The sequence below is a fragment of the Ischnura elegans genome, chromosome 7 (genome assembly GCF_921293095.1).
Source record: "Ischnura elegans chromosome 7, ioIscEleg1.1, whole genome shotgun sequence".
Classification (NCBI taxonomy): domain Eukaryota; kingdom Metazoa; phylum Arthropoda; class Insecta; order Odonata; family Coenagrionidae; genus Ischnura; species Ischnura elegans.
In genome coordinates, this window is record NC_060252.1 from 17125933 (window position 1) to 17144669 (window position 18737).

Here is an 18737-nt window from a genome sequence, read left to right on the forward strand (position 1 = left end):
AACTGTCTGAGTCTTGAAATTCCTGTGGTATCATTGAATAATCTGAAGTATTTTTTTTTAAATTTGTGTTTTTTAATCAATGTGGGTTCGCAATTCCCAGCAATTATGCCTTTTGTGTAATTTAGCATATAATATAAAAACTCTCTTTGTCCATTCATTCACATGTTTCTTTGTCGGTTTTTCCAAATGTTCACCCTTTCCAAATTTGCTCCCACTGTCTTGTCTTACTTCTCTCTCTCTGTAAAGGACAACTTCTCCCTTTCCGCACCACTATTTCCTCACTCTTTCACAGTCACACCTCCCCCTTCCCCAACCTGCTCCCATTCTCCCCTCCCCTCTCCTCTCCTGCACTTATGACGATTTACGTCCCCCACACTGCAGTATCTTCGCTCTCTCTCCCTATCCTTTTCTCTCTCTCCCTGTCCCTCTCCTCCCATTGCCATGAATTCGTAATATAAAAGACACAATCAACTTCGTGAGCATCGATTCCTTACACATTTATCTCTACGCATCGGCCCAAGCGCCAAATTTTACATCCGTTCTTCCTCTCTGGGCAATAAAAAAAACCAAGCGCGCCATAGCACTCTTATACTCCGGTCGAGACGAGATACGTGAGTTGTCGTCTAACCAGCACTGTCTCTCTCATTCCCTTGCCTGCCGAAAAGTTTAAGAGCTCCCGTTATTTTTTTTTCCTTTTCTTATCCCAATTTGATCGTTTTTTCGTCTCTCTCTCTCTCACGAAATTTTGTTTCTCGAGAGACTTTGTCTTGAGAATATTTCTTAGTTTTTCTCTTTTTCCCTTCCCGATATTCCCCTTATAACTTTACTTGCGAATTGGCGTAGCACTGGCTTGTAAATCAACTTATGTCTTCATGAGTATGTATCGTAATTAGTTAGGACTTTATTGTCTCCAATTCTCCGGAAAACTTTCCTGCTTTTCTTTCTGAAGATAGTTCGAGTTTCAATTTAAACGGTTTTAATCTCTGAAGGTCTCATTTATTGGATTCTCTCGTTAACGACATATATTTATTTCATAGATGCTTGGTCAATTTTATGGAACAAGGCGTGACTATTAAATTATACGGAAAATATCTAGATGAAGAGCTCCGTGCGATAAAATTTCAACTTTTGTCCGATTGATTAAAGAGTCACATATTTCATTCTCCAATTCAATGCGTGTCAATGTCGCAAATGTTTTGTAGATTGCTTAATAGTGCCTCGCGAGTTGTTAAACATAATTATCACCATGAATTATGATTATTATGGCAATGCAATAAGGTAAGTTTTTGTAAGTAAATGTTAGCCATTTGAAAAATTTTCAGCACGCAAAATCGTTCAATTTATTTTTTAACGGGGATTATTTCATGAATTGAGACGAGATTAATCCTATCGACAAGAAATAACTTTCGCAAGTTATCTTGGTGAAATGAATTCTCAAGAGAATGTTCATTCACTGGGAGAGGGCGTGTATTTATTGCGACACACTTTGTTAACTTCGCATGATACAATTGCATGCATGGTGAGTGCGTGCGCAATTAATTTCCCTGCTTTCGGCAACATAGACCATTTCGGAATACGCCGCCGTTGCAGTGCTCAATTCCTTTCCGGGAGAGAAGCTCCTGGCATTCTTCCCTCCGCTTCGATTCCCTCAGGTACGGGAAATGCGTCTTAGTCGTGAAAGCAGCTGCGGGATTAGTTTGTCTAATGGTTATTGGTATTTTTAGCGCATTTTGGCAGCTGCATCCACCGCGGCCCCGAGAGCGATAGGGAACACGTGGGAAGAGAAAGGAAAGAAGACGATCGCGAGGCGCGCGCCCTGAATTGAAGTGGAGGCCCTCTTCCCCCAGATGGCGATAAATCGCGCCAAAGGAACGCCATTAAGTCAATACTTTGAAATAGTAGGCGCGCCTTGGGGGGATGGGAATCGGACAATAAAGCAAATAATAAATGAGGACGCGGAGAATTGTGGGAAATCGGACTGCGACGCGCAAAATATCTCAAGGCTCTCAGCTGCCCTTGTCTTCCTCCACAGAAACCTCAGGCGGGCTCTTTACGTGGGCCAAAAGAAAGAGGAATGTCTTTTTAAAATATAGACGAAGGGGTGATGCCGATGAAGAAATAAAACAGGGTGGAGAGTGATGTAATGGGAACCCGTCTCACCGTAAAATCGAAGAAGGGTCGGACTTACTGCAACAATCAACGCTGCCCATTCCGAAAGCAGTAACAGAGGAGTAATTTCCAAGTGGAAGGTGGAAGGTATAGAATCGCTGAATTTTGGAAAGGATGGATTGATCTGAGGAGTTTGTGAAGTTATGAGAAATTATTGCAAGCTATTTTATTATTATTAGGGAATATTATTAGCTATTTCTACGATTTTGCCAAATATACCTATATTAAGTGCAGGTACTCAATCTCTCATAGTAATGTTTCACGAGTACCAAAAATGGAATTTTAGTACCCGTGAATTAATTTTATCGAGTGTTTTATGCTGAAATCGGGAAATAATCGAATTTTAGTCGACTGTGTGGAGATCACTCTTTCAGTTGTACTACTAGAGGTGTTTGGAAGGAAAATATAGGATATTTTGAGAGGAATAAAAAGAAAAAAGTTGTTGCCAAGTGGGAAAAAGGATTGAAAATTTCGATTAGCACGGTCCGGATTCGACTTTGAAGATGATAGTGCGCTTTCTGCAAAATGCAAGAAGTTTGCTGCGGATATGCTTAATCTTTATACTGACCGCTGTAGTAATCAGGTAGTTATTGTGAGCCAATCAGCCTGAGTCTAGGAATTAAAAGGCCGTAAACATGTGTTTTTCTCCCGATAATGACACTGACGCGTTGAAACGCAACGATGTGACGAGTAAAAAATTTTGTATGCGGAAGTGATGAAATTCTCTGTGAAGTAACTCCTTTTTTACATTATTCTTGTTACGGCGTAAATGAAAAAATAAAAGATTTTCACACCCATGGTATCCGAACCTCAACAGCCTTTCAGACATTCAACTTGTTACACTGCGTCAGATTGTATCATGTCGTACCTGCAGGGTAATTGAGGGATCCGATTTCGAACCACATCCTCATCTTTTCCCTTACTTCGGTAAGGGAAAAGATGAGGATGGTAAGTATGGAAGATGAAGACTTAATGGCCAAGTGGGGAGATAAAATCTTCAAAAAATCTTTGGTTTTAACTAGGATTGATATCGTGCTTAAATACTTTACCATTTGCTGGATCCATATTTGCTTTAATTATTTTTGAAAGATGAAAGAACTCTGCGAAGCAGCTCCATCATCTGTGGGTAGATAAAATAAAAGGCTAATACCAATCGTGTATTTGATATAAATAATTTACATTCCTGATTGAACGACCAAATATAGGGCTTTCTCACCCGTGTTTGACCCTAAATGGTTTTATTGGTGCCTGCCTTGAGTACAACAATGACTAAATACTTCACACCTATGTTCTTGCCATCAATCGTAAGCTGATCATCAAACCTAATCCCGATGCGATTGGACTTTTTCTCACGACCAAGATTGCAAGAATCTTCCACACAGGCCAATAATCCACCTCCTTCGCTCTCCCTGCGTTAACACGTCCCAGGAATTCTCGTTTCCGAAGAGACGCACTGCGACCGTCGCCTGTTTTTTGACATTTTCCCCCCTTCAGGACATCATCCTGGAATTGACTTGTCCTCTCTCGCCTTCCTCACGACTCTATGATCACTCAAGGCTTCGACCTTTCATATTCCTCGGACCCCATCCCACCCTTCCAATCGCTCCGCACGCACTCCCCCACCCACCCTCTGATCCAGGTTCCGAGGCCATTTTTTCCACGACGGCAGGGCAACTGTGATTTCCCAGAAGAGCGCTAAATGTTTTAAAGACGGGAGCGCCAATACGTTCGGCCGTTCGACCTCCTCCCAATTGCGTAACTCTGTGTGGCTGGGATAGTATGAAGCAGCCGAAGGAGGTTGGGGCGGGAGATCCAAGCGCTACTACCACTGGCGTTGGCGGCGTTTTTGGGGTGCCGTCGATTGGCTCTGAGTGGGTGCAGACGTGTTGTTGGGCGCCTCGATGGGAGATTGGATGTCACCGGGTGCGGAGATGAGGATATTAAGGCCAAGTGAGGGGATGAAATCCTCAAGAGTCTTCGCTCCTAAATAGGATTGATATCGTACCTAAATATTTTACCACTGCTGCCACTGTATTTGCTTTCATGATTTTTGAAAGGTGAAAGAACTGTGCGAAGAATACCTCCAATAGTTGAGAGCTGGTTAAAGAAAAGGCTATTACCAATAGTTTATTTGGTATAAATAATTTAAATTCTTATTAAAATGACCGAATCTAGGCCTTTCTCACCCGCATTGGACCCCAAATGTTTTTATTTGTGCTTGACTTGACTACACTAATTTATTCAAAATAGTGTATAGAATGAACAACATTTTTGTATATTGTATAGGTACATATTAAAAATTTCAAAGTAATATGCTCATGACTTGACATGACACATGCATTGTGATTAATTGATGCTGTGCTTGATTGAAATCATGGCAATGAGTTTCAAACAAGTTACTAAGCATGGATTATTTTGCATTTTCTTCGGAGCCTAGGATATTTCAAACGCAGAAAGTATCTGCAGTGTGCCATTTGGTTGAATTATTGATATTTCTATCTCAAGCTTACCGTACTTACTTGATGTCTTTGACCTGCGATTGGTAGGTACTATACATAGATGCACAGCGTAAGGGCGGAATTATTCATATTGGGAAAGAGTTTGATTATGAAACATCACGGCTTTGCTGAATACATATAATTTTTTTGGTAAATATTCGCGAGCATTGTCAGTAATTGCATTATGCATAAATTATCTCCTGCTGTTGTAAGTACACATACCGGAATGCTCTAGAATCCCAGATGAAACCGAAGAAACTCGATCTTCAGGGGGTGGTGCCCTGCGTGTGGGTAGGGAGCATATATTCCGAGGAGGGTTCGTTGTGAGTGGAAGAAATGCATTTTGGGGGGGGGTGGGATCGAATTGAAAGGGGGTGGGGGGGGGGTTGGATGGCTGATGGCTTCGAGTAGTAGTGCCTTCCCGCTGGGCAGAGGAGGAAGGAAGTGGACGCAATGACCGGAAGTGTAAGGGCAAGAGGGATATGACGTGTGCATCGGGGGGACCCTAAGGAGAGAGGAAGGAGGGTAGGATGGGGAGAGGGGGTGGGGGGACGATGGACCAATCCGATCTGATGGGATGCTGTAGGGTGGGATGCGGACGACACAAAAATCGCTTTCATCTTGAGAACTGGAGAGAGAGTACTATTTCCAAAATGTTCGCGGAATAGCTTTTTAGGGAAAGCGATATAGCAAGGACATTGAAGAGGTACCATTACACCTTCTGAATGCTAAGAATATTTTTATATCATGAATTATCCTTCCCCTTCATATATTTAATCACTCATATATTGTATTTTATAACCTAAAATTAATAAGTACTGGCTTCGAAGTTCTGGTTTCATATTCGTTAGTCATTTGGAAAAATACCCATTATCTTTTTTCTCAAAGAATAAGCAAACTGATTTGCTATTTATGGATGATGGTTTGATCAAACTTTTCAAATGATAGTCTTTCAATGGGAAATGTCCTCAGTTTGTTGCGTGTACTGGTATCCTACATCAATGCTATTTATAAAATGGTTATGCTTTCACGTTTGCTAGTTAATTGTAAATGACTTAGTGGATAAGAAAAAAATTGGGAAAGCTCATTTTAGATTTGTTGCCTCTCAAATGAGAAACTCGGTTCAATTTTTAGTTGCGAATTTTAGCTAAAATTCAGTAATGTAGGTTAAAGTGCATAGATAGATAATAATACAATACAAAATAAGGGAGCTAACGTGTAAAGGCCGCTATACACGGTGAATGATCATGTGAATGATCATACTGAATGACCATTCACCCTGTGTTACGGAAAAATTCGCGAATGAACCGTCATGCGCATGATAAATCAGTGAAAATTAGAGCATGTTCATTCAACATTTTGCTCGAATGATACCCGTGAACGATCATTCGCCGTGTGTAGCGGCCTTGACTGTTATAATTTCAGCAAAAGTATTGATGTGGCAAACAAGTAAACGTAACATAATTTGGATTTCTTAAACTGATATCCATCTATTATCAAAGCTGTCATTTGAAAATTTGGATCAAAACTAACATCCACTAATAGCAAAAAGAATGACTGATTCTTTCAGAAATAAAATCACAAGGATTTTCCAAATGCCTCGTGCTCACGACACCAAAACTTATTCTTTATAAAAGCCGATTTTCAAGTACGCGAGGCCAAATACGCGTCACCATTCGTTTGCTCTCTTTTGCACACATACAGTTGTCGGTGACTCCTCATCACTGGATGAGAAGATAGAGAAATGCTACGCAAGTTTCCTACAGCTTAAATGTGAAACGTTTCCAGGTGTCTTCTTTTTTCAGCCAACATGGTGGAGAGGCATTTCCGCTCTCGTTCATTTGAAGAATAAACGGGAATTCCTCATTTTTTTGTGGACGGTGTGATAATTTTTTTTATTTATCCCCATTTCTCTTTTTCTTTATTTTCAACCCCGCCCATCCCCACGAGTGAGGTCCCCTTAACAGGTCTTGCGTGTTGCGCGTTCCCCCAGTAACATCGGGAGGGTGAAGGGAAACGAGACAGCTTATCAGCCGGCTCTTTTGCGCACCCATGAATCAGGGCCGGTGTGGATGAGGAAGTGGGGGAGGGGGTTGCAAGGGAGGGACGGCAGCGTTTTCGGCGACAGCGCGATAAAACAGTTGAACGCACATCGCTCACTCGCTGAAAATGGCGCTCTCTTGTCTTTCGCGATCACGCGGCCACGTCCGAGTGGAGATTTCGGGGGGCGGAGGGGGGGGGGGGGTTAGGGGTGGGGGGTGGGAAGGGGGAGGATGCGAACATGTACCCCCCTGTTGTCCTCCTTTCTGTTAGGGTGATTGCATTTTAGTCATTGGCAGAGAGCGCGTCACTATTTGTACTAGTTGATCCATTCTCAGTTGCACGATTATTACATTAAGGCCGCCGTACACGGCGAATGGTTTCATTCGCATGATCATTCACCGTGTATGACGGAACAATTCGCGAATGAACCTTCATGCGTATGATCATTCAGTGAAAATTAGAACATGTTCTATTTTGCTCGCATGATACTGTGAATGATCACGTGGTCATTCAGCATGACCATTCGCATGGTCGTTCACCGCGTACAGCGGCCTTTAGAGGATTCTCAAGTTCGCTGGAAGAATTGTAATCACTGTGCGCGATTTAAAATCGCCACTCGCGGAGCTACTAGTCATCTATAGCCACTATTCACGAGGAAATACACGGCAGTAATATGTAACTGAGCCCATAAATCATCTAAAGCAATCATTTAACGCATGCGAGACGATGACGACGACGACGTCAACCAAAAAAGACCACTCCCACCATGGCTAATGGCGAAAGTCACACTGAACGAGATATAGTTGCCTTGTGGCACCGGCGAATAATATGTATGCAAAACGGCAACTGATATAACGGTTAACCTCCATGTTCTTGAGTCTCCGTTAATGAAGGCCCCGTGCTCCGTAGAGTGAGGGAGATATCCTTCACGGTTGATGAACTATTTGTCGTCCTTTTTGGGAAGCGGTCAAAATCATCGTTCGCCATCGAAATGTTGTGCTATAGAATAGTTATAATGATCAATGGATCGACTGAGTTAGTAAGGAGGAAGGCCTAAGAAGAATGGGAGAGAAGAAAAGTCTCGTGAAAAACCTTGTTGAGCGGACGAAACAACCTAATTGGACATATTCTGAGATGTAATAGCCTGATGAATACAATCGCAGAAGGACAAATAGATGGCAGGAACGGAATAGGAAGACCTCGAATTAAATAAATGGAAAAGGTGGAGAAGTTTGTGAAAGAGAAGTAATTCGTAGGTATGAAAAGATTAGTCGATTGAATAATTGAGTTGAGAGTTGCATCAACTAATCTTAGGAATGCTGGCAAGTGAAAATTATTCCAGAATACCCCTTCCTTCCTTATTCCTAATCACCCTTTCCTCTCTACTTAGTTACTTACACCCCCGTAGGTTTGATGGCTTGACCTACCTCCCTCGTGTATGAAGACTCAACCTCGCACTCAAAGTGTTTATGCAAAAAAGTCCTAAAGTCGGATATTTCCTGCATATAAATCTTCTCTTTCAACATTATTTTCCATTGGTGGGACCAAATCGTATATTAACCAACCATTTACTCGTTTATTTATCATGATAACTATTCATACATTCGGCTAGATTTAATCTCACGTAGTACTGATTATTCTCTTCACTGGAGTGTTTTAACTTTAAAAATGGTCCATACTGCTAAAAACATCATAAAAATTACTTCTCATTATTTTGCAAATAGTTCACGGAATTATTTCATATCTGTAGAAGCATAAGAACCTCCGTTTACGGGAATGTGTGTTGTAGAAGTTCTTTCGTCTTCCCTTCATCATGCATTCATTTCCGTAGCCACCCTGGTGTTTCCTGCCCGACTCTTCCCATCCCACCTCCCATCCCATCTAACGCGGATTCCGCCACTCACTAGGACTATCGTCGAGGCCGGTATGGAACAAGAAATCTCGTGATTTACGAGACAATTAGACTGAGTCCTGCCGGGGAAAAGATAGAAGTTTGCCCAAAGCTTGACGCATCACGACATCTGCGGCCAATCTGACTCGCGTCCTCTGCTCCGATCTTTTGGCGTCGATTTATTTTTTGTGAAATCGAGACCAACTACCTGCGCCCTTTTCCCTCGGATAAAGTGCGCGGCAGGAAGGCGACTAACGTATTTTGACCAATTTTATCGGGTGCATGAACGAAGCGGCCGATGATTTCTGAAATGGCTTAACAGCCAAAAACCATTCCTTATCGCGCCCAAGCGTTGGGTATCCTGCACATACTACTTCGCATACCGCCTCAACAGCCATGTTTGGGGGGGAAGGGTGTTAGAATACCAGCCATTAGCGAATAAAATGGAAATTCTCTAAGTCCCATCTAGCAAGTCCTTAATTATTCGAGGGAAAAACGAATTCCCATATCTATCCGTTAGGCAAAATATCTCTCTTAATTTATCGTTTCTCTCGGACCAGGAAATATAGTGGGGCTGTAATATGACGTTCTCCGTGTCGCTCTGAAAGATATCTATTCTCAATCGCTCAAACAATCTCAGCCTAGCGCGGGGCCTCGAGTCAAAAACTCCCTTTCATAAATAATTTCACACCCCACTTGGTTATTAGTTCTAAGTCCAGACTGAAGGGTGCCAATAATACACTTTTTAAAGACAACAAGGGATTACGAACCAATTATCCTAACTACATACAAACTGCCTCACCAAGTGACTCTTCTAAGACACCTTTGTCTTTACCTCATTCTAATCATGGGTTTGCTGCATGTAAAAATGACAGAAAAAAGTTTTCCGTTAAATTGATTTTTTATTTAAAAACAGATATAAATGAATCTGGCCTTTGAAAGAACACAGTTTTCCCAAACGTTAAAGAATATGTTTAAAGCGATGGAATGCGTATGTGTAATGAATAAATTAGCTAATAAGAGAATAGATTGGGGAGCTGCGTTAAAACAGTCGTAGGATTGTCGATTGTTGACAGTGAATGAGAGTGACCCCTGTATTTTTTGTTTATTTATATGTTACCCTTTTAATTCCGAGTGTGTTAATTTAATAAAATATTTGCAGTGCTTTATAAAGAAAAGAAATATTCTGCCACGAATATCTTGAAGAATGGCTTCACAGTGAACCAAGTGAAGAGATATTTCTTAACTTCCCCCGTTCAATATAGATTGATGAATCCTAATAGATCGATGGATTTAATCCCGTAAGTAATGGCCATGGATAGTCCTACCTCTCCCGTCTCCGAGCCGTGCTTTGCAGCTTCCGGTGCCGTTTCCCAGGCGACCGACTCATTTCGCGAACGGATAAGCAGATTTGCGGTGTCGCCGATAATGCGCTCGTGGGATGGCGCCACGGGAGACGACGGCGGCGGCGGCGGTCAGCACCAGATGTCGCCACTCAAAGGAATCGCCCTTTGATCTCTGATACATCCCCGGCGACCCTCAGGGCCTCTCGTTCCTTCCGCGAGGGGATTCGCCCTTTGGGGCGTCGCACAGCACAGGCATCGACTTCCGAAGCAAAGATTGGCTTTGGCCTCCTCCATTCCATCCACGGAAAGGTCACCTGCGACCAGGCCATGCGCGTAATGCCGTGGAGGTTAATTGACAGAAGTCATTTCGAAGACGCATCGCTCATGTTCAGCCGGTCGTATTTCATCTTTTTGCGCGACGAATTTCTTGGTCTAAAGTTACGCGATGGTGGTACATTTACTAACTTTGTATTTTTCACTTTACTGGTACTTACTTTCAAAGGTGTTTGAACCGATTGAGGTCAGGCAGAAAATGGGTGGAAATCACTAATTACATGTTTTATTCATAATTATTATCTTCTTATTTTTATTATTACTACTATTACTATTATTAATATTATTATTATTATATTCACAAGCCACCGAATACAGCTCATTTGGCCATTATAGATCGGGGTATTCAACAAATTTAACAAACAAACGTACATGAACAAGCATGCCCGGGATAGGGGAAAACTACCCAGGCGGGTCTCGAACCCGTGACCTCTTGCTTGGCAGGCAGGAACTCTACCCCGCCGCCACCGAGGCCGACAATTCATTACGGAATTACTTTGCATACGCTTCTATTGGGAAATTTCCAAGATATAAAGGTTAGAATTTTAAAAGCGTCTTCCTGTATCCTAAATAATAACCTTTTACGTCTGATGAATATTAGCTTTAAATTTAAATTGGAGATGGACTTGACCGGGATATAACAATTCAAGATGCCAAGAAACTTTGAAGATAATGTATCTTAAGTTTTAATCATTATGAGGTTGGAACCAAGTACCAAGTGACGAAGAAAGACCGATCTTCATCATAATAGCACACGGTTTATCACTTGTAAAATAATTCGCCGTTACTTCAGTGAGTAACGTAGCTATGATCTTTTAAAATCTTTTCTGAACAAAAGGCATGGGATGAGTGTAAATGTATGAGTGTGAAGTGGAAACTCATTACAGGGTCTGCGAAACAGTGAGCCAATCTTAGGATTACAAAATTATTAATCTACATTCATCATCAACTGTGATCAATCCTATGATTAGTTTGACTCAGGTCTCCGCTCAAATCTCCAATCAGCTTATCTTTCAATGCCTGCATACAGGTAATTCTTCTACTGTGCATCATTCATCACCAGCTCCATTTATATCATTACGTGACTTACCTCCGCCGTTTTTCCATTCCTCCTGTCCTTCAGTGACTATTATTATTATAGGTGCCTCATGAAGTAACCGATTAGATTGCCCCGAATTCTACCCAGTATTTTTAAGTGACTTCTCTCCTACTTTTATCAGAACTTCTACATCACTCCTATTTCCTGATCATAATTTCTGATAAGATGGCGATAACTTGATATGATGAAGTAAAAATATACTTTTCGATACTGATTCCGTTCTCTCTTATGTAACGTCAAATTGTTACCTAAATACATCGCCGAAAACGAGAGTTGATAAATAATGCGTGTTGGAGAGTAATCCTAAGGACTAGCTCCTTGGTTCCTCCACTCCTCGGTCTTTCCGGGGCCGGCCCTGGGCGGTCATTGTGTGCCTAGTGATGACCGCGTCCGAACGGAAGCGGAGGTAAGCCGGAGATTGGTGATTGATAGGGGAGGAATGATAACGATTCTCGATCGGTTAACCATTGGAGGAGCATCCGATTAGTCACGGTCGATTGCACCGCGCAGTTGTCCCACAAGGCACCGCGTCTCCCCTGTAGCAATCCCTGGGGAAAGGCCCTCGCCCCTGCAACGTTCCCAGATTTGCAAACAAACCAGTTCCATGTTCCATGTGCAATTTTTCCGTCGAGTTCCGTTGCTACGATCTGTCCATTGACTCCAGATTAGGTGATGATAATTGAATTATTGATTTCTATAAAAGAGTTGTAAAAATGGAATGCTGGAACCCCCTCCCCAATAAAAACTATGAATTTTGCGCATTACGCCATCTTGAGAAGGACCTCCAAATTTGCACTCCAATTAAATTCAAGGGAAATCGTACAGCTTCGATTTTTTTCTCAGTTAATAAAATTCGCATAATATTGTGACTCGGAACATGAAGCAAAGGAAATATCCGGAATTACTTGAAACTCAGGTGACAGCTTATTCACCTCAAGATGCAGTATTATTTCAATAGAATTTCCCATATTCTCGTATTTTAAATGCATAGTAAGGGGCCATCTTGGAAAGGGGTATCAGACTGGCTTCAACTGTTCTCGTGCGCGGTGCAGCTTGACCATTATTTGATTGTTTTCAGTTCAGTGGATTTCCAACATGAAAAGGCGGCGTTCAATGACCTACAACTTCTGATGTTCGATGCTCTTCGACCATTGGTGGTCGATAATGAATGGTATTTCATATTTGATGTTCCTACTATTCTTTTAAGGCCTTCAAACTACAGGGCTACCCTTAGGCTGCATTGCGTAGTCGATGGTTTACAAGGGCTTTAGATATTTATTTACCTCCAAGTTTTATAGGTAAAACTGCTGTGAATTTTTATCGTTTGCCAATATTTATTTACGATCGATGGGCTCTCATTGTCGGCAGTGATTTATTTTTTGCCCATTTTTTTCCGTTTTGATCGTTTATTGTCAATAACTACCGCAGCGTAGATTCAAATTCTATTGATGTAAAGCATTGATTACCTGAACTAGCGGTTGACACTGCTGCTTACGTAAAAACCATTGATATTTATTTGTTGATAAAATTTTATCTCAATGTATGGCGGGTAAACATTTTTTCCAAAGATATAAACATTATATTTACTGAGGAAGACAAAAGTAACATCTCTCTTTCTATCCACGAATACCCCTCGATAAAGAAAACTCTCCATAGAATTTCATGAGTCTTATGGTTTACAGCTGACTTAAAATTCACTTCCATGCCCGTATACAACCTATTTTGAATCACTTAATTTTCTTTAACATTTTATTGACTCGATATTGTTTGAGTTATTAATTACAACATTTGATTGATAGCATTTAATCACTGCAAAATCCAAGTGTTTTTTTCCTTCACATTCAAAGTAAAGTGGATTCCATCGATGTATCAAACCACCTAACAGCATTTGTACGTGCAACATTGAATCATGCATTTCAATCCCTCCCTTCCTCTATCCGCCAGCCTTTACTCCACCGCGGGTGTTCGTTTAGCAAGGAAAGTGAGTTCGGCTGGGTGGCAGTTGTTCGCCGCGGGAGTTGGTCCTGAGGAGCGTGTTTTGCCAAGGGATTCCGCTTGTTTTGCTTTGCTCCGCATGTTGAATGCACGCGCTGCGTGATACTTTGATTTGCTCGCGAGACGACTCGCTGTCGGACCAAGCATGCCGAAGCGCCGGGGAGTAAAGCAGCCCGCAGACGTTGTCCGGGAACTACAAAACATGTTGAGCGACCCGCGGCGGAAAACCTCGGGAGTTGTCCACTAGCGATACGGATCACAAACAACTCTAAGGGGTGGAATTACCTGCATTGTGAGCGGTTCAGTGGCAAATTCAAATCAGCCTCATGCTTGAATAAATAATGAAATCATATAAAGACAAAAAATGGCTATTTTTAACCGATCAATGACTCGCCGAAATCTGGCAATTGGCATCAACGGTTTTGCATTAACTTCATTTAATAAAAAGTGTCTCGAATTGATTTGCAGGAATATGGATGCATGTGTTGTATGCTTTACCAAACAAATTCAGGGTTACCTTGGGATTATTTGTTGTCCAAAACTCCCCACCCCCTTAATGCCAATGGCGCTACCCCACCCCCCTAAGAGGCCCATTAATAATAATTAATGAACAATGATTCTGTTCATTGATAGGCGGATCAATGAACAGAATCATTGTTGAATTGTCCAAATTTAATTATTTGAGGACATTAAATGATTAAATTTGGACGATATCTTGCGGTAATAATTGCCTTAAACAATTAGTATTTGAGCTGAATAAAACGATAACTTTGAGCGAGTATTAACAACACGATTGCGCAATCTTACCCAGTTTGAGATGAAGGAGTTCCGACCCCATGTAGGACAAAATATAGGACCCTACCTAAATGGGACAAAAAAGAATATGAGCATGAGGAAAAAAATAGTATGAAGACCCCTGAAGTATTGCAAATTCCTCCTGAAACACCCAGTATTTGGGTGTTTCCTTCCCTGATTAGTTGAGAGAACAGCTATAAATACGTTGTTTTCAACGGTGTTCGGCGAAATTTTGTGCAACATATTGCAATGATGAACGAAAATATAAATGGCGTACACAAAGTTTTTAATTTTCGTTTCTCATATAAATACGTTGTCTGTAACATTGTATCAGATATCATTGGAGAAATACTCGTTATAAGTTTGGATATTATTGTTCCCCCTGACCCTCGACCTTGCTCAAATGATCGCTGTATCTCATGGAGACCGCTCTGGATTTAGTGAATGGAGTCGTTAGTGGAGATTTGTTACATATCAAAGGATTTCAAACAGATCCCATTGTTGCATCACCTTTGATTTTTTCGCCGTTTCCACTGTTTGCTTTTGTCAGCTCTCTCTCTCTCTCTCGCGGCAACAAAAACATAGGTCCCTGCACTCCTTGCATAATGCCGCGGGCATTGTGTATTCGATGTCAACAGACCAGTGATTAATTGAATGTATTATTTTTGATGGCGGATTTCTGTATTTTCACCAAACAATTCTCTCCTAGCGTTAAAGGCAACGGGATCTCCGTTCTCTTTGTAAATATTTCGACTGACTCACCACGAGGTGATCGGGTTTATATTACATTTCCGAGGACAATGCTTCCAGGAGCCAGTTACAAAGCGGAGCTAATTAATGTCAATAATTGCTCTCGCCATATTTATACTTTGGAAGGACACCGATCAATGACTCGCCGGAATCTGGAAATTTGCATCAACGGCTTTGTATTCGCTTCGATTTAAAAAATAAAGTTTCTCGAATTGATGTTCAGGAATATGGATGCATGTGTTGAATGCTTTACCATATACATTCAGGGTTTCCTTGTTACCTGGATTATTTGTTGTCCAACCGCCCACACCCCCTTAATGTCAATTGCGCTACCCCCCCCGAAGAGGCCCAACTCCACCACTCCTAAAGTATGCAGTGTTTAGAAGTCCCCCCAATTGTTTTTCAATGACGTTTATTGCTTAATGAATCCCCATTGTTGGCGACCCTAGGTCCATACTATTTCATGGAATGGTCTCCAAAAAAATAATACACATACTTTCCTGCTTAATCCCAAAGGCAATTTAAAATACATATTGATAACTGATTTCAATGCATATATTTAGAATATCGTCTATAATTACATTGAATTTTCAATGATACCCCTAAAAAATATGTTATCAATTCATTTAATCATTCAGTGGAATAGCCGTCGTAAAGTTACATTCTTATAATAAGCCATTCTGGGGGAAACAATAAACTCACTTCATACCATCGGAAAGGCTATGTAATATTTCCCTCATTACAAAAAAATTAAAGTAAACCTTTATTTCGTGCGCCGTAAGGACAAAAGAAATTCTTTGAATTATTTTCCAATCACTGCTGTGAATCCAGCAGTGCACTCTTATAATAAAAGCAGCATTCATGAAAAATAGTATATTTGGTATTCCTCATGCACCGTTGACCAGAAATGTATACTCGATAGCTTTCATCGTTTTAATTTCTGTTTTTATTGTGCTCTTTTCCCACCGGAGAACTCAATGCAGCTTTGCGAATGGGAGATTTTGCAATCCTTTTTTCCCCCGGCGCGGCGTTCGGAGCAATAAAAGTTAATGTTGACGTAAATGAGGGGGATGCTTGGATGAAAATCCAATAAAGTTGGTCGTCGAAATAACTCTCGTAAATTTCAATTCATTGTTCGTTCGAAAAATTGGAATGCAAATAATATGTCGTTACTGGTTGAAGTGGAGTGGGTCATATTTTTGTTCTCGGAGAATTCTACGAGTTTTTCTTGTTTGCTGCCCATGTTTTTCACTCAATGCAATAAACCTTTCCTTTTTCCTCCACTAAGTAGTCCTCTACGTGTACACAGTTATTCCCTGTTGAAATCTTTTTCTGACTTCTTTATACCTTGTTTAAAGTATACCGGGACTAGCCGCGGTGATAACTTTTTTCTGCGTTAGCAAGTAGTGATCATTGGTGGCCTACAAAACAGTGTAAGCAGCTCTTTGGTGAGAAGCAGTTCTGATTATTTGCTGCAAGATCTTTTGGATTTTGATATCAATACACCAAATATGTTTTTGTCCCGAAGTCATAAAAATATTCTCAAATATTCTTCAACCGTTTGGATGACTTTAATTTTTAATCGGAATGCATGGCATAAAATTCTTTTTCTTGAGACGAAAACGCATTTTAAAGTTTATTTGTAATTTAGCAGCATTATTTTTTATTTTTTTCGTGGCTAATGTTTGTATCTTATTTTTGTTTCCAGGTTCTGCGTAGGGGACCGGTTTTACCTCTGCGAGAACAAGATACTGTGCGAGTATGACTACGAGGAGAGAATGGTGTTCGCGAACATGGTTTACAACCCTCCGAGCATCGCGCATATCAAGAGGCAGACGAGCAACCTGCCGGTGAGTAGTTTGGGATCAGTTGGCAATGTGCTAATGCTCTGAATTATCTTGGTTTCTGAAATGAGTGTCAAAGAGGAACATTATTAGTTGTTCCTGCATAAAATCAGTGATTTATTTCAACAATGAATTATGACATTCAAAATTAAGTTGTACAATCCTCGAAGACAATTTTCTAGCACAATTATTTATCGTAAACCTTTTCATTTAAGCAAATTTAATACATTGACTTCTTAATCTCCATTTAAAGTTATCTTTTGAAATGACGGAATACCGAGTCAAGCTTGAAAGGTGGGAAATCCTTGAAAATAATTAATTAAAATTGACATAGAAAATTTTATTATTGGAATGTTTATCATAGAGAGGGAAAATGCCGTCCATTTAAGAACTGATACAGTTAATGTGTGCAACAGTGCAACTTATATAGTAGGCATAATACAATCACTTACTACCATCTTCTCTCTCACTACTTTTCACTTCTTCGTGATTTATACCACTCATAATAATAATGTCGATTGTAGTACTCATAGAATTCTAAGCAATTAGATGTTTCCAGAGATATCGGAATATAAATATGGTAGATAAATGAAAAATTCTTGGAGACTTTACACTGCATTGGAAAAATTATTTTGTGATTTAAACTGACCCATCTACATTCTGTGCATCCTAATTTTGCTATCAAACATCTCGGACGTCCAGGCTCTTTTTCCCTGAGAACAGGATTTCATGAAAACGAAGCTATGCTATGTATGAATTTTCCTTTTTGGTAGCATTTTTTCTAAAAGCTCCGATCCCGAGACCAAGGTGTTTGGGGTTAGAGTTAAATTCAGTCGAGAGACGAATAGTGCCGGCGTGAAAACGACTTGATCTTTGCACGAGAAGGCGGAGGAGTAGGGTTTTAAGGATCTGGATGAAAGGTTTGCGGCAAGAGAAGACGACATTCAGGGGCAGATGAGGGGAGGGGGGGGGCGGCTGGAGTCAGGTGGACTGTGTATCCCTCCCTCCACTCGCGCATACCTAATCATCGCCACTCCACCCGCACCCTTGCTTCCCCTTCTCAACTCTTGCGAGGACCGAAAAACCGACCCCGTGGAAACCCCTCCGCAAGGGAACGAGCAATGAGGCGTCTTTATGTGCCCGGGCGTAAAAGGATACCCAAAATAGTTGTCGGATTAGGTTAGAAGATTCCCTGGAATTAACCCCAGGGCGCGGATTCGGAGAGGAAAAGGATAAGAGATCGTCAGGCGAGCTGTAAATTCTTTATAAAAATCCTCCGGAATCCGCCGGGGGAGGGGGGACAAAGGAAACTGTGAGGACTTACGAGTTAGAAGAACTCTAAGGACACGGGAGATGGGAAGGTAGATGAAGCGGTTTTTGGTTTGCGAGTGGGGAGAGACAGGGGTAGTTTTTAAGGCACGCGTTGGTTTAAGAGTGTCTGGGGTGTCGTGGGAAGGGTAGTAGGGTGGGGGCGGGCGGGAATTGTAATCATGACCACATCAATGGAAGGCACTGGAGGTTATAAACATACTCCTTGGGCCTTTCCTCCTCCGTCTCGGCCCTTTCCAAGGGGTGGCAGCGGCCCTTTAAAGCCCTCAGGGTGGCGTGTGTCCCCTCGGAGCCCCCCTTATCCCAGCACCCCCTCACTCCCCCCTGCCTCTTCACCTAGGCCTCGCCTTGACTGCCGCTTCGATGTTAATTAAACTGAGGAGAGGAGCTTTGTAACTGGAGCTTGCATTCCTAAGGCCCTCGGAGGCGGAAATTTCCATGGGCACTTCGACCGCCTCCGCCCCCGCCCCCCGTCCAGCCCCCCCTTAACCGAGTACGCCCTCACGCCCCTTATCCTTACCGCGTCTTCATCTCCTCACCGCTCGTTCGTCAAACTTTCCTTCTCCCGCTCTTTCGTGGACTTACGTTTCCCTGCACACGTCTTCTTCGTCACTCTTCTCCCTCGACCACACTCCGCCAATGACA

General features: G+C 41.7%; 1 protein-coding gene across 1 annotated transcript in view; it reads left to right on the plus strand.

Moving 5' to 3' along the window:
• Positions 1 to 18737, plus strand: part of LOC124162313 (LIM domain only protein 3-like) — a 258012-nt gene that overhangs the window by 221768 nt on the left and 17507 nt on the right. The window contains exon 5 of the mRNA XM_046538805.1: positions 16628 to 16769. Coding sequence (XP_046394761.1) covers positions 16628 to 16769 — 142 coding nt within the window. The remainder of the gene's footprint in view (positions 1 to 16627; positions 16770 to 18737) is intronic.